This window comes from Cebidichthys violaceus, unplaced genomic scaffold (assembly GCF_023349555.1).
Source record: "Cebidichthys violaceus isolate CVI_PGR_0920_01 unplaced genomic scaffold, fCebVio1.0.p SCAF_63, whole genome shotgun sequence".
Lineage (NCBI taxonomy): Eukaryota > Metazoa > Chordata > Actinopteri > Perciformes > Stichaeidae > Cebidichthys > Cebidichthys violaceus.
In genome coordinates, this window is record NW_027176850.1 from 49,297 (window position 1) to 62,500 (window position 13,204).

The 13,204-nt window shown below is 39.1% G+C and overlaps 2 protein-coding genes across 3 annotated transcripts in view; both read left to right on the plus strand.

Moving 5' to 3' along the window:
• Window positions 1-5,554: 5,554 nt before the first annotated feature.
• On the plus strand, window positions 5,555-8,395 carry LOC137890210 (zinc finger protein 706-like). 2 transcript variants are annotated; one of them, XR_011105276.1, is made up of 4 exons: window positions 5,555-5,661; window positions 7,193-7,338; window positions 7,523-7,697; window positions 7,843-8,395. XR_011105276.1 is itself a non-coding variant. In XM_068734362.1 (3 exons), the coding sequence occupies exons 2-3, from the start codon at window positions 7,204-7,206 to the stop codon at window positions 7,616-7,618; spliced, it is 231 nt and encodes a 76-aa protein (XP_068590463.1). In that variant the 5' UTR covers window positions 5,555-5,661; window positions 7,193-7,203; the 3' UTR covers window positions 7,619-8,395. The 2 variants fall into 2 exon arrangements, 1 of the variants encoding a protein (XP_068590463.1); XM_068734362.1 differs by having other exon boundaries at window positions 7,523-8,395.
• A 3,454-nt stretch (window positions 8,396-11,849) lies between these two features.
• LOC137890196 (14-3-3 protein zeta/delta-like) overlaps window positions 11,850-13,204 on the plus strand; it is an 8,001-nt gene continuing 6,646 nt past the window's right edge. Inside the window, exon 1 of the mRNA XM_068734327.1 lies at window positions 11,850-11,938. The gene's annotated coding sequence lies outside the window, so the exon portion shown is untranslated. The remainder of the gene's footprint in view (window positions 11,939-13,204) is intronic.

Below are 13,204 nucleotides of genomic sequence, written 5' to 3' on the forward strand. Positions count from 1 at the left end.
GTAGTGGAATGTAATAAGTACAGTTATTGAAGTATCGTGCTTAGTATATTTGAGGTACTTTACTTGAGTATTTAATTGTTGTGCTGCTTTCTACTTCACAACATTTCGGAGGCAAATATTGTAGTTTTTAATTCTACTACATTTGTTTTACTTTTCAGACTGATATTTCACAGTAATATTTTTAGAGATTAAGATTTTACTGTACTTTTATTTAAGTAGGAGTTTGAATGCTTTTGAAGTCTATTACTTGTGATGGAGTGTTTTTTAATGGTAGTATTGTAAAGAAGCAAAGTACTCCTCTGCCTCTGGTCTGTTCAGCTACATTTCAGAGGGAAACAATTAACTTTTGGGTCCACAACATTTACAGCTGTATAAGACCTCAGAACTTCTTCCACATAATACAGAAAAGATAAACTCTCTCATATACGTAGATTTTCAGAAACGGTTGGGTTCACAAACTGCTTTGATGTCCACTGAAGGTGTTTGCATGACAAAAAACAGTCTTTTGCTTATGAATGCCTTCAGGCACTCTCACATGGAAATCTAAAAATTGTTTTTCCAGATTCAGTTAAACTGTCAGTGGAGTTGTATGTGTGTGTTTGCATGTGTGTGAAGGGCGAGCATGTGTTTGCGTGCGCTGTGGATGATCACTGCTTTCCTCCCTTGTCTAATTTGCTTTACAGAGCACCTGGGCCTTTGCTGAGCTCTTCCTGTATGTGTTTGAATGGAACTGCTAGATAAATACAGACTTATTTACAGAGTACTTTTCTTCAAACAGCACACTGTAGACAGAGATAAACAACAGAATGACAACAGAGTAAGAGCATTTAAAATAGAGGCGAAATATGACAAACAGCTGATGTACCCCACACATATTTCTATGTAACTTTATCAACATTTTTACATGGGTGGATTACTGAATGGGCTCCCGAGTGCAGGTCCTGTAAGCACTTGGGTCTATGCCCAGAGCCTCTGTTGGAAATGAATGTAAACATTTCTTGTTGGAAAGTCAATCAAACGTGTACATAAAGATGCAACACAACGACATACTATGCAAAACTGCAACAAATACACAAAAAACAAGTACAAAGAGACACAAAACTGCCACAAAGAGACACAGAACAAGTACCTGATATATTCTCGTATTGTTTACTTTCTGGTACAGGTGTTTTGTTTCTTTTCTGTCTTTAAATCTTCTGTTTTGTTACTTAAAGCCTCATTTGAAACTTGTTGTTCTGCTGTTATATGTTATTTGTCAGGAAACCCAATAAATAAGGTTTGGAAAAACAACAACAACAACAACAAAATCCCACGCAAAACTACCACAAAGAGTGACAAAATGACTATTAATAAACAAAGAATTACCACAAAGAGACACAGAACGACTACAAAGAAGTGCAAACTACTAAAAAGAGACTCACAACGACTATAAACAGTGGCAAAACAACTAAAAAACAGATGCAAAACAATTACAAAGACATGTAAAACTACCACAAAGAGACACAATGCGACCCCAAAGAGAACAAAACTACCTTTGCATAAAGAGACACAAAAATACTTAAAAGAGACGTAAAACTACCACAAATAGACACAAAGTAACTGCAAACAACAAGGCTGTGGGGTGGGGGCTTTAAATGCCTCTGCCCAGGGGCCCGTTGTCTCAAAATCTGTTCATATATGAATCATTAACTCTACTCAGAAATCTAACTAAGAAGTAGTGGGAAGTTTTGCTTGACTTAATCAAGATAATGGTTATGTATTGTTTTTTTTCCATATCTGTACCATTCCCTACAGGACTCCTCCCAGCTGGAATGTTTGGCCATGTATGACAGCTGGAATAGTGTGAAGGCTACTGTACAAGCTGCCACAAGCAGGCATGAGCAAGACAGGAAAGTCATGGGCCAAGAGCCACAGAATACCTATGAGTGTGTGTGTGTGTGTGTGTGTGTGTGTGTGTGTGTGTGTGTGTGTGCGTCCCACTCTGTGAGAGAGGTGAAAGGTGTATCCTACATACCTGGAGTTTTTTCGCAGGGAGAAGCAGCTTGTCTGGACTTGGCCAGGATTAACTCACAGCTGAGACAGACGAGTGTTGTGGGGGGGGGGATGACATGGGGAGGAAGGTGAGATGACTTAGAATAGTCTCATAAATCATAAATGCCATGACATATGTGTGTTTAAACTGACATTTGATCCAATGCTGTAGACTCCACTCACAAACGGCCACAGTTGCTTCAGAGCTGCTGCTGTTTGAGGGGTTAGTGAATGATGTCACCACCTTCACAATCAGTGTCTGTCTGACTGACCCCGGACCTCGCCTCTCCTTCAGTTGCACTCTGCGTGTAGAAGTGGATGTGTGTGTGTGTCGAGGTAAGAAATTAACCTTTTTGGCATGGTTTGCCAACTTGATGTGATGTCTCGGGGGACCTGAGGGTCAGTTTTTAATAAACCAGTGAACAGATACATTCAACTCAATTTGTACCATTGAGTTTGGTTTGAACTTTTTTTGCCCTCAGAGATAGATTGATGTGTGATATTGGTGGGTCAATATTTAATTTGATCTCATCTTTTTTCTTTGCCACAAACACTGCTGTTAAATGCGTTAACAAACCCTGTGTGTGCTTTAGACTGCATGTCATTTAAATCACGTGGTACGAGGCCTCTAAAGGCAGCAGTGAAAGTTACCAGCATGTGGATGTGTTGTGACTGGGTCACGGCTTGTGTACAACCCGACTGGTCTGGCAACATTGTGACTTGTGGCTGCAGCAGTGGACTGTGGCAAAACCTGTTGGTTTGGAAAAAAAAGGGAAAGCATGAAGGGGAGGGGGGAGGGGGCAGGGAGAGGAAGTTACCAATAGGGAAGAGGAAATCCAATTTCCTCTTCCCTCAACAACCTCCAGAGAAACAAGGAGGTCACACTGACTCCCTGACGGCCCGTGTTTCTCCCTCTCTGAGTGAAGGTTGGTTCAGGTTGACCATGATTCTCTACCCTGAAATGCATCTTTAAAAACTCTTTCCTGACCCTGGCTTATCCTCTTGAAAATTATAGCTGACCCTGGTTATGTATGCGGTTGTGCAGTGAGAAACATAAATCAGAGACTGTAAGAGATGATTTACAACAAAAGAAATCCTTCAAAAACAACTTGGCTGAGCCGAAAGTGAACCTGAAAACCCTTGTGGCGGGAAGAAAAGACCCAAATGGAGGAGGAAACTCTCAGGCTGTCTTCGGCAAACCCCTGCTCATTCATACACACAATGGAAAGCCATATGAAATTCTCCTCCGCTATTGAAAAGCTGACACCTGGAAGATTTGCTTTCACACAGGCCCTAAGGCTGGACAACCTCACCCTAAACCTAAGCTAGCAAGTCCCTGCACAACAACATCCAGGGTGGGGAAGGGAGGGGGCTAATTTTTTCCCTCCCTTCTTTCTTTTTACTTTTTTGGCCTCCTTCTGAAAGCATAATCACATCCTTTTCTCGTGAGAGATATCCCCCACCCCTCTTCACAAAAGACTGAAAGGATTGTCTCTCTTCCCTTATGATGAAGGGGAAAAAAGCAGGAAGGTGGAGGGGGTACAATGGCAGGCTGCAGACTTTTCTCACAATGATAACATTTCTACAGGAAAGTCATGACACCATAACTGTCTGGAAGATTTCCACCAGGAATGAGTAATAAAATGACTTGTTGGTGAATAAAAATAAACTTTGACTTCTTTTTAATAAATAAAAATACATTAATGCAACTTCATATTATTATTTTCTTTTCAGGCTGATTAATATGTTGATGTTATTTGGGTTGCGTGTGAGACATTGTTTCTATCATGTGAAAACTGGAGCTGCAGTCAATTTCCATATTAGCTGCATACAGTCAAATACAGAGCGGAGGTGAACAGCTCCACTGTTCCCCCAACCAAAGTCACAGATAGAAAAGATAAACTATCTGATCATCACATCATGGTCTGTACAAGTTGTGCTGCATCAGTTAATAACAATATACACTAATGAATGCTGTCAAATAGTCAAGACCGATTTTACTGGGCAATGCTTGCAGTAAATGTTTGATTGTTGTACTGATAATTCAGCTATTTAAACATTACAGTCATACTATGTGTATGTCAGTATTAGTGTTAAAGCCTGTGTGTACATGTTGTGGATGCTGGTGGCACAGCAACGGATTTTTTCCACACAATACTCCTTTATACAGTTGTCATCATACATACCTGCCCCCTTGTGTTTCTTTGGGGTAACAGCACTTTTTAATCACTTGTCTCAAAATTGATGCAAAGAGTTTTGGTCCAGTGCATACACATTATTATACCGATAGATTGGATAGATTTTTAGCTTCATAGTAAAACCAACAGTAACACAGAATGTGGTGCAGAAGGTTCCACAGATAATCTAATCTGACAAAGTGCTTTCCAGTGTAGAGAGATCTGACACTGAACAAATTATACAGATCTGTATGACAGGTAGACAACTATATTCTACACAAAACAAACAAAAAGAAAAACAATCAAATGAAAAAAGTGATATTTTTGCACATAATCCCTTTCCCAAATGTCCTTTTAATTGCATACTTACGCAACAAAGAATTAGGTTGGAAATAGGTGTGCCATCTCCTAATTCCAAACAAACAATGAAACATTACCAGTTCTCTGGTCCTAAAAATTAGGACTACATTGAGGGCCAAACAGGGTCAACATTTAATAAACAGGATAGAAGGGATATTGGACAAAGTGCAAAAAGAAATAGGCTACATTCATTTATGCATATGTACCAGAGCCAGATGTTTGGCATCTTTTCTTGACTGCCAGTTCATTAATGTCTGGCGTTAGATTAATTAGGTGTGAAGTGGATTTTAGATTTAAAAAAGTATAGTTTGTAAAACGCTGCTTACTGTGATGAAGTTGTGAAATAAAGAAATCCTGCTTACCTTTAAAAGAAAACCAGGGAGCCTCTAAAAATGTTACCTGGTTGATGTCTAAAGGAGAAACATGTTTACTTTTTACTACATTACAGAGGTAAATATTGTACTTTTTACTTTTTACAATTAAATATTGTACTTTTTACTGTAATGCATATTACCATGCAATAATGAGGACACACATATTATGATTAAGCAGTGGATAAACTGTAAATTCCAATTTGGGATTATCATGAACCATTTAATGAAAAGCATTTTATATTTTAAGAAAACCTGATTTACTTTCCTCTCCAAATTTCAGTTTATGTGTAAATCTGCGTCTACATTACCTACAGTCAGCCAGCCCTATCGGTGCGTTCATGGACTCGTCATATTATCGTAGAAATATAGTATCCCTAGGGAACTTCCGTGGTTAATTCCATTGGTTGCTTAATTTATTCCCTACAGCAGGCAAAAGCACAGTGTCTTGTCAGACACAGTGAAAACTTAGATTACTTTACCTCTTTCGCGAACAATCACAGCTATAATACTGATGGATCATTTCCGTTATCCTATTATCCTTAAAATCGCAGTTTGGCATACTGCTGCCTTGTAAACAGGCTTTCAATGCAGTACCCATGAAATCCTATATTACGAGTGTCGTTGAATGTAACAGTAGCCTTCAGCTGTCTGGGAACCGAGCAGCTGTCACACTTCTGTGTGTGCGCCTAGAAAACGGCACGTATTGTTATTTTTAAGAGGTAAGAATTGCTGTCCTTTTAAACTTGTATAAGCTTTGACATACCGCTCGTACATTTCCTGGTTAACGTCAACCACAAGCAGAAGGAAATATTCAGTTTAAGGTTAGCCTGCTAGCTAACGCTATAGCTGAGGCTAGCATGTAGGCTAACATGTAGCATGTAGGCTAACATGTAGGCTAACCCACGTTACAGCTCCAGGCAACAGCTCGATTGATACAATTAATATTAACTGTGTCACCTCGATCACAGTGAGCCAAATGTGTTCTGGTAATATCTCGTTTTTTTCTCAATGAGGCTAACGGGAGGACTTTGTCCAAGTATGTAAACTTAAGAGCTGCAGAGAATATTAAATCTCAATATACAAACATTAGCTTAATAGTTTTCTAATTCTGTTTGCATCTTCACATTGTTTTCTGTATTTGCGGAGTTATATCACCGATATTAGTAATTGCATTATATTCCTCAAGCTCTAAGCACCAATGAAAACAGTTTAAGCTAGCTAACCTATGGTGTTGACTAAATGTACATGCTGAGTGCTTAGCAGGCGTGCCAGATTCTTCATAAACTAAACAACGCTAGTTACCACTGAATACATAGCTAACAAACATCGTACTAATTATAGGCTTTGCTAGTAGGCAAAGGTCGATTACCATCTGAAAAAAGTGGGCAACCACCCCATGTCCTTAGACCTTCAGGGGCCTTGAAATCCCCAATCAGAGTTTGATAATTTGGGAGTATGCACCACTAAAGTTTATGTACTGGTAAGGACCATAAGGTGGGTGCTGCTTTAATGCCTTATATTAGGTAATTTGGTCCCTTTTGATGTGTGTTCTAGCCCCACTAATAGTCAGCTTGCATTCATAGGGGACATCATGGTACTCGTGGACAGTGACAGGGGCCCTGCACACCTGCAGAGGAAATAGTAAAAATCCAAATATTTCAATGTCTGTGAGGACAAGAGAGGACTTGTTTCCTTCACTGGTACCACTCTCTCAATATTGTCAAGTTCAAGTAAATCTGTAGCACAATCTGCCAAACCTCGTCCTGCTTTAAAAAACGTGTTTTCTTTGCTGATTAAAAGGTTAGGTTTACAAAAAGAGTTATCCAAATAACATTGTAAACGTGCTTCCGGGTATTTAGCACTGTAAGCTAAGCAGTTCATGTTTAACTGAAGCTTTATCTTGTTCACTTTGCCTGACCTTTTTGCTTGCTTTTTACTGTCGCTGCTTGTAAGAAAGGCTTTTGATTAGCCCTGCAAAAGTCAAATAATATGGCCAATAATGAGAGAGTTGCCTGTCTCACAGACCATGATTTTTGATAGACTCTCACCCATACTTTACCTTTTTCTATCACAGTAAACATGGTGTTATGCCATCCTTCTCTTTGGGGCACTGTGCACTAAAAGAACTATTAATAGTCTTTTACTAACTGACTTGTTTGTGGTAGATGTGTACCAACCAACAACAATAAATGATGTGTATCAGTGTATCAGTAAACATGAAGTCAATTGTCCTTCCTTTGTCCCCTTTAGGCTTTGCCAGAATGGCTCGTGGGCATCAAAAGCTGCAGTCTCAGCAGAAAAACGCCAAGAAACAGGCGGAGATGAAAAAGGCCAAGGGTCACGATCAAAAGACAGCAGCCAAGGCAGCGCTAGTGTTCACCTGCGCTGTGTGCAGGGTGAGTGTGATGTCTCAACTGTGACACCCCAAAAAGCCCAAACCTGACTCTGGATGGGGAAAAAGATGTTTAATTTCCATTTCTATTGTTAATTCTGCTGGCGTTTGGTCCCTCTCTTTTTTTAGGCCTCTGCCATTTCCCTAAATTTTAACATATTTGTTGGATGTGTCATCCCTTCCTGCAGTCCCAGATGCCCGACCCAAAAACCTTCAAGCAACACTTCGAGAGCAAGCACCCGAAATCCCCTATGCCCCCTGAGTTAGAGGGAGTGGAGGCATAAACGGTCACCCTGGATTTCCTTCACAGCCCTGCACCAACTCTGCACTTGGTCTCAGTCTGACAGCAAAGGATGATTCGATGTAATTAACTTAAAGCAGTTAACTTCATTTAGGCTTTAAAACGGGCCGGGTTGCCTTTAACACGGTGCTTCCTCCCATCCAGTCCTCTTTTCGCTTGTGTTTAATTACATGCAGAACTAAACTTAAACACCCGTTTTAATTTCAGGGCCACTGAAGACCGATTCAATCCAAGTGGTGAAGGTTTCCCTCTTCATTCACACAGTTCCTCTGAACAGATGCCTCACTGCCCTGATGTGTTGTGCACATAGGAGTATGTCTTGCTGCTAAAGCTCGTACCTCTCTATCTGAACCTTTGATGAGTTAACATGACACATGAGGTAAAAGCAAACCGCTTCCTTAAACAAAGCATGGATTTCGCTTAGGTGGGAGAATTCTAATTTTTATATTTGCTGCAATCAAGATAATGATATAACAAATGTGTACTTTGAGTATTGGATCAAAAAGGATCATATTCTCATATTAGTTGTTTAATATGGAATTATTCCACAGTGCTGTCTGCCATATAATACTGCAATCTTTCATCTAATAAGAATTTTATGTTGGGTCACAAAAATGTGAAATTTTCCCCATTTCCAAGCTGCTACATGAGTTGTAAGTTAATCAAATTTAATGGAAGTGTGTCAGCAACATATGTACACTTGGAAAATGAATGCTTCAATGATGTATTATAGCATTTTATTAAATTTTACTTTGTTGTATATCTGCGTTTCTCTGTCTTTTCTTAAAATGACAACGTTTCTTTCCTGAGGGTTTTGTAGGATGACTTTGTTTTTTACTAAAATTCACTTAAGACCTTCACTCTGTTGTTGGCCCAGTGGCTCTTACTGTATTTCTCTGCTGCTCTGCTCACATAGTGTAAATGTGGATTTTTTGTAGGACATCAGCTGATACTTGTAAATGTGCAATAATTCATGAATAGTTACGAATTTTTGTTTACACACTATTGCATTTAATCAGTCTGGAGCCTTCATATTGTGACTGAAGGGAAGATTCACAGACAGTAATTGACATGTTAATCTATACATTTACATATAAATCTGTTACACCTGGGCCCTGTTTCAGAAAGCAGATTTAGTGAAAACTAAGTTAACCCTGAGATGAGGGAAATATGTGTTTAGGATAATAGTTTGTTACTCAGGAAAATCTTACGTAATTTCTTTGAACATCTTATTAATTATTTTTTTTGCCTTCCAGTTAAAATATTTCAAAGAGTAAAGAGAGCAAAGTCACGCTCAGCTCTAAATGAAACCTCTGCATGTCCCTCTTTTTGTGAGTGGAAGTTATTTTTTATTAATCAATGTGACTCTATGTACACAGATGATGTCAGCCGTCACAAATTGAACACAGTTCCTATTATATTGATAATTATATGTAAATATTTCTATATTGCTATATATGTATATACATTTTTAAGTGGTGCAGCTGTAGAATGTAGTTTGACAGTGAGTTTTTTAAAATAGGCTGAATATAGTGTTTTAACAGCATTTCAGTGACTGTTTAAAAATATTACATTTGTTGAAGTAGCTGTAATTAAGCTACTTAATGCTGTTTAAAATACACTGTAATTCAACCTTTAAATGACCAAACACATTGTTACTGGATCAGATTTTGAGCTTGCAATCATGTCTCTTATGTCTATTGATCTATATATATTTTAAATCTTAACCTACATTTTTCATCTTCAGTTGGCCCCTGTGTTTTGTCCTCGTCAGATTAAAGCTAAACAATTATATTTAAAATGTTATGTAGACTCCAAACACTGTCAGATTCCAATACTTCATAGTTTGATAAATGATGAATTAATGGACAATACCGTGTTAACTTATAGAAACTGTTTTGTGTCTGGCTCGTGTTTAAAGATACATGTGCACAGTCCATATATACTGGATTAAGACAAAACACAAGATGATATTAACGTAAACAGTTTGGAAAAGGAAGAGAAATCTACAATTCAAACTTCATAAATGGGAAAATCAAAGCATCTTAGAATTGTTTTGATTTTAAATGAAAAAGGTTACATATGGGAAACAAGACATTGACGCAAACAAGAACACCGATCCCAAATCTGAAACGTATATTGAAATTGTCACAAAACAAATATATCAGATGTAGAACCTGAAACCAGCTGTTGTAAAAAAGCCCTGCATCAGCCACACTTCAGACAACAGGAAATGACTCAAACTGCAGCACTGTGTGTGTCTAATTAACTAAATCAATGAATCCTGTCTGAACCCATAAGTCACTCGACCAGCTGAAAATGATGTTGTTGACTGTCGTTGAAAAGATTTATTATCTTTCCATACAGACAACAAAATGACCACAGCTCTGCATTCACTGGTGTTACCAGCGTGCCTTTTATTCACAGTGTCTCTATAAAGGCCACAAAATGATTTTGTTTTCAGGAAACTAGAAAAATAAAGCCAGCGCCATGCTGCCTGATTTTTTTTAATGGTTTGAGCGGCTTGACTAAATGAGTCACAGCCCACATTATTCCTCTGTCTCCCCACACACAATCAACCTCCTTCTTTTCCATCTGTAAACTTGTGAATTAAAACATAGTTATTCATACAAACAGACACACACACATCTGCTAGAGCTCCTTTGTGTGCTATGGCCCCTCTGTTTGGATTCAAGCACAGACGGACTGACAGGAAAAGGAAGAGCACTTGTACAAAATGAATAAGTTAGATTAATTAGTTGAAGGAAATAATTCGATTCCCACTGGCTATAGATCATCTGTTTCCAGGAATGTATCTGAGCTTGAAGAGATGAAAGCAACATGCTTACCCTCACTCTGGTAAGCGGTGATAAAGAAATGCTCTGGTTTCTGACTTTATGTGGCAGTGTCTTTAAACATGTAGGGTTAGTTATTATCACATTATGAACAATTGTTTATGTGCATTTTATACAAATTTAGTACAGAAGTCCTTTGCAATATGCTGGCCTGCATCCGAATAACACAAATATCCAACTCAAATGTTAATTGACCAAGTCAACCCCTGTTTAAAACCTGATTATTTTTCTATACCTTGGATATCTAATCATGCATAGATAGTTATGTCTTCAAATCAAATTTGATTAATTCTGTTTCTGAGGTTAAGCTTCCAGGGCCTCTGTTTTTGAACATTTTGGAAGAGCGTCACTTTCATTGAGGTGTATGTTGCATCTGCCTAAACTGTATGCTGTGTAAAGAAGGTTAGAAAATAGTGTTTATTTATTTCTATTTCTATGTTTTTTTTTCTTCCTTTGTAAGACAAGTGAATGGACATGATTCATGTATGATACCAGAGGGACTGATTAATGGCTACTACAACAACTAGAAAAACAGGAATGGTGGATACAATGTAGATTCACTTTAAAACCAGTTTAACTTGTGTCTTTCCCTGCATTGGCAAGGTAATATTTCAACGAAAGTTAAAGGTTTGTGAAGTCAGGGTTTAAAACGGTGTCACCTGTCAGAGGGCTTATGACTGCAGAGCCTGATACCTTAATAGCTTAATGATAGGTCATTAACATAGCAATATTCATTTATTATATCAAATGTTATCTCACTATGATAACTTTACTATGTCAATGGTGTGTGTATGGAGCTCTCAGTGAAGGCAAATGGTAATAAATGCCATTTTAAATGTATTTTGACTTGTTCATAGGGAAACTGATTTAAAAATAATGGCATATCTAAGCCTTGTCGCTTAACATAATCCAGCTTCCCATAGTTTCGGCAGATAAAATAGAGGGGGGATTCGTTCACCTTACTATTATGAAGGACTTATTTCATGATTCTTTCTGAGACCCTGAAACAGAAAAACTCGAACTCCTTCTCGTCGTACCCGAGATAAAATGTATTAACTATATGTTCCATGAGTCTTTGCGGGTATATACGCCAAAACCATAAGTAAAACCTTGCATTTCAGATGCGTACAATAACCGAATAACAAGGGAATGTGATGCAACCTAATATACGCATGAGTGCTGTATAATTATGATACCAATAAGTTACTCGTAACGTTAGGGGAAACAAACAAAACAAAAAAATGAGCAGTAAACTGTCCAGTTACCATGGCTTTTTATTTTGCCTCTGAATTCTGTTGCCCTAGCAACCCGAGTCTGACGTCATCCGTCCCGATGCGACCCTGCTGCTGTTTCTTTGATTGGAGGGAAACCCCGTGGACGAGCGGGAGAGATCATCAGCTGTGCTGCCGGGGTATCAGGAGCAACATCGGTCTAAACGACACTCACAGGTTAGTTCACGATTACCGGGTGATGGTCGGTGGTTATTTTTCGATGTTAAGCCGTTACATGTGCTCCTCGTGGTGTTGGGGAAACGTTTTAATCCCGCTTGTGTCGGTGCAACTGGGGCGGTGAGAGGAAACCAGTGATGCGCTGCAGCTCAGTCATTGTTCGGGGGTTATCGTGTTGAATGGGACGCGTTGCCTCACTTTATCCCGTTTATTTCCTTCTACACTGTGTTTAGAAGGCAGTGTTCGGGTATAACGTTACCACGTCCGCTTTTTTTAAATGAAGCAACCTAAAATGAATGCTTAATGCTCGTAAAAACCAACAGCTCTGGCTTGTTTTCCGGGAAGCGGAAAAAGGGCGTTCACTTTGGACTGAACCAAGCTACCGTTAGGCTCATTTAACGTAATTTAAACGGAGTCCGCGCTCACCATTCTATAGTTCTCATCTGTCCATCTGCAGCGGTGTAAATCATTCATCACGCTGCGCAATGAAAATATTGACGTCAAATCACATATAGGTAGGCCTGTATCCTAGCCGCGCACAGCGCGAGCTCGGTGGGCAGGTGTGTGTGTGTGTGTGTGTGTGTGTGTGTCTGTCTGTATGCGCGTGTGCGCGCGCGCGTGCGCATGTGTGACGTGAAACTGGGTGGCCGACATTCCTCTGAAGGGTGCAGGTGTCTGCTTGTTGGCAAATCTGACTCAGTCATCGTGAGATTTTTTTTTTTTTTTTTAAACGCTGGTCTAGTAGGTTTTGGTGGTTGTGCGTTTTGTCCAAGCAGCTGGTGAGTTTTTATATATTAATTAATGCATAGTTTACGCGCTGCAGCCATCCTGAGACGAACAGGGAGGATGTAAAATGTCTTGGCCAAGAAGTAGCCTAGCAAGTGAATTGTCAGGGGTCTGATCTGAACACGGCTGCTTTATGATATTAGACTTTCTGTCCTGCATTTAACCCGGGAGATAACTATAACTTCTCTTTTAAAATGATGTAACATACATCTGAAATGATTAGGTGATTAATTGATTGACAGTAAATATATCTGCAAGGGTTCTGATGAGCTCATTTTGTAAAGCAGACATGCTTAAGGTGCACTGGTTTCAGCCCCAGTAATGTGAGCATTTCCTGCTTTTCTGTCATACAGGATGGTTAACAGAATATTTTGGGGTTTTGGCCTGTTGCTTGGAGGAAAAAAAACATGCAATTTGAACTGACCTCTTTAAATTGCAAGTCTAGGAAATTGAGATGGAATTCGTTTTTGCAGTATTTTC

Excerpts from the sequence above, each read along its gene's own strand:
- LOC137890210 (XM_068734362.1), top strand. The coding sequence starts at position 7,204 with ATGGCTCGTGGGCATCAAAAGCTGCAGTCTCAGCAGAAAAACGCCAAG. Across the intron at positions 7,339-7,522 it reads TCACCTGCGCTGTGTGCAGG|TCCCAGATGCCCGACCCAAA; the intron begins GTGAGTGTGATG and ends CCCTTCCTGCAG.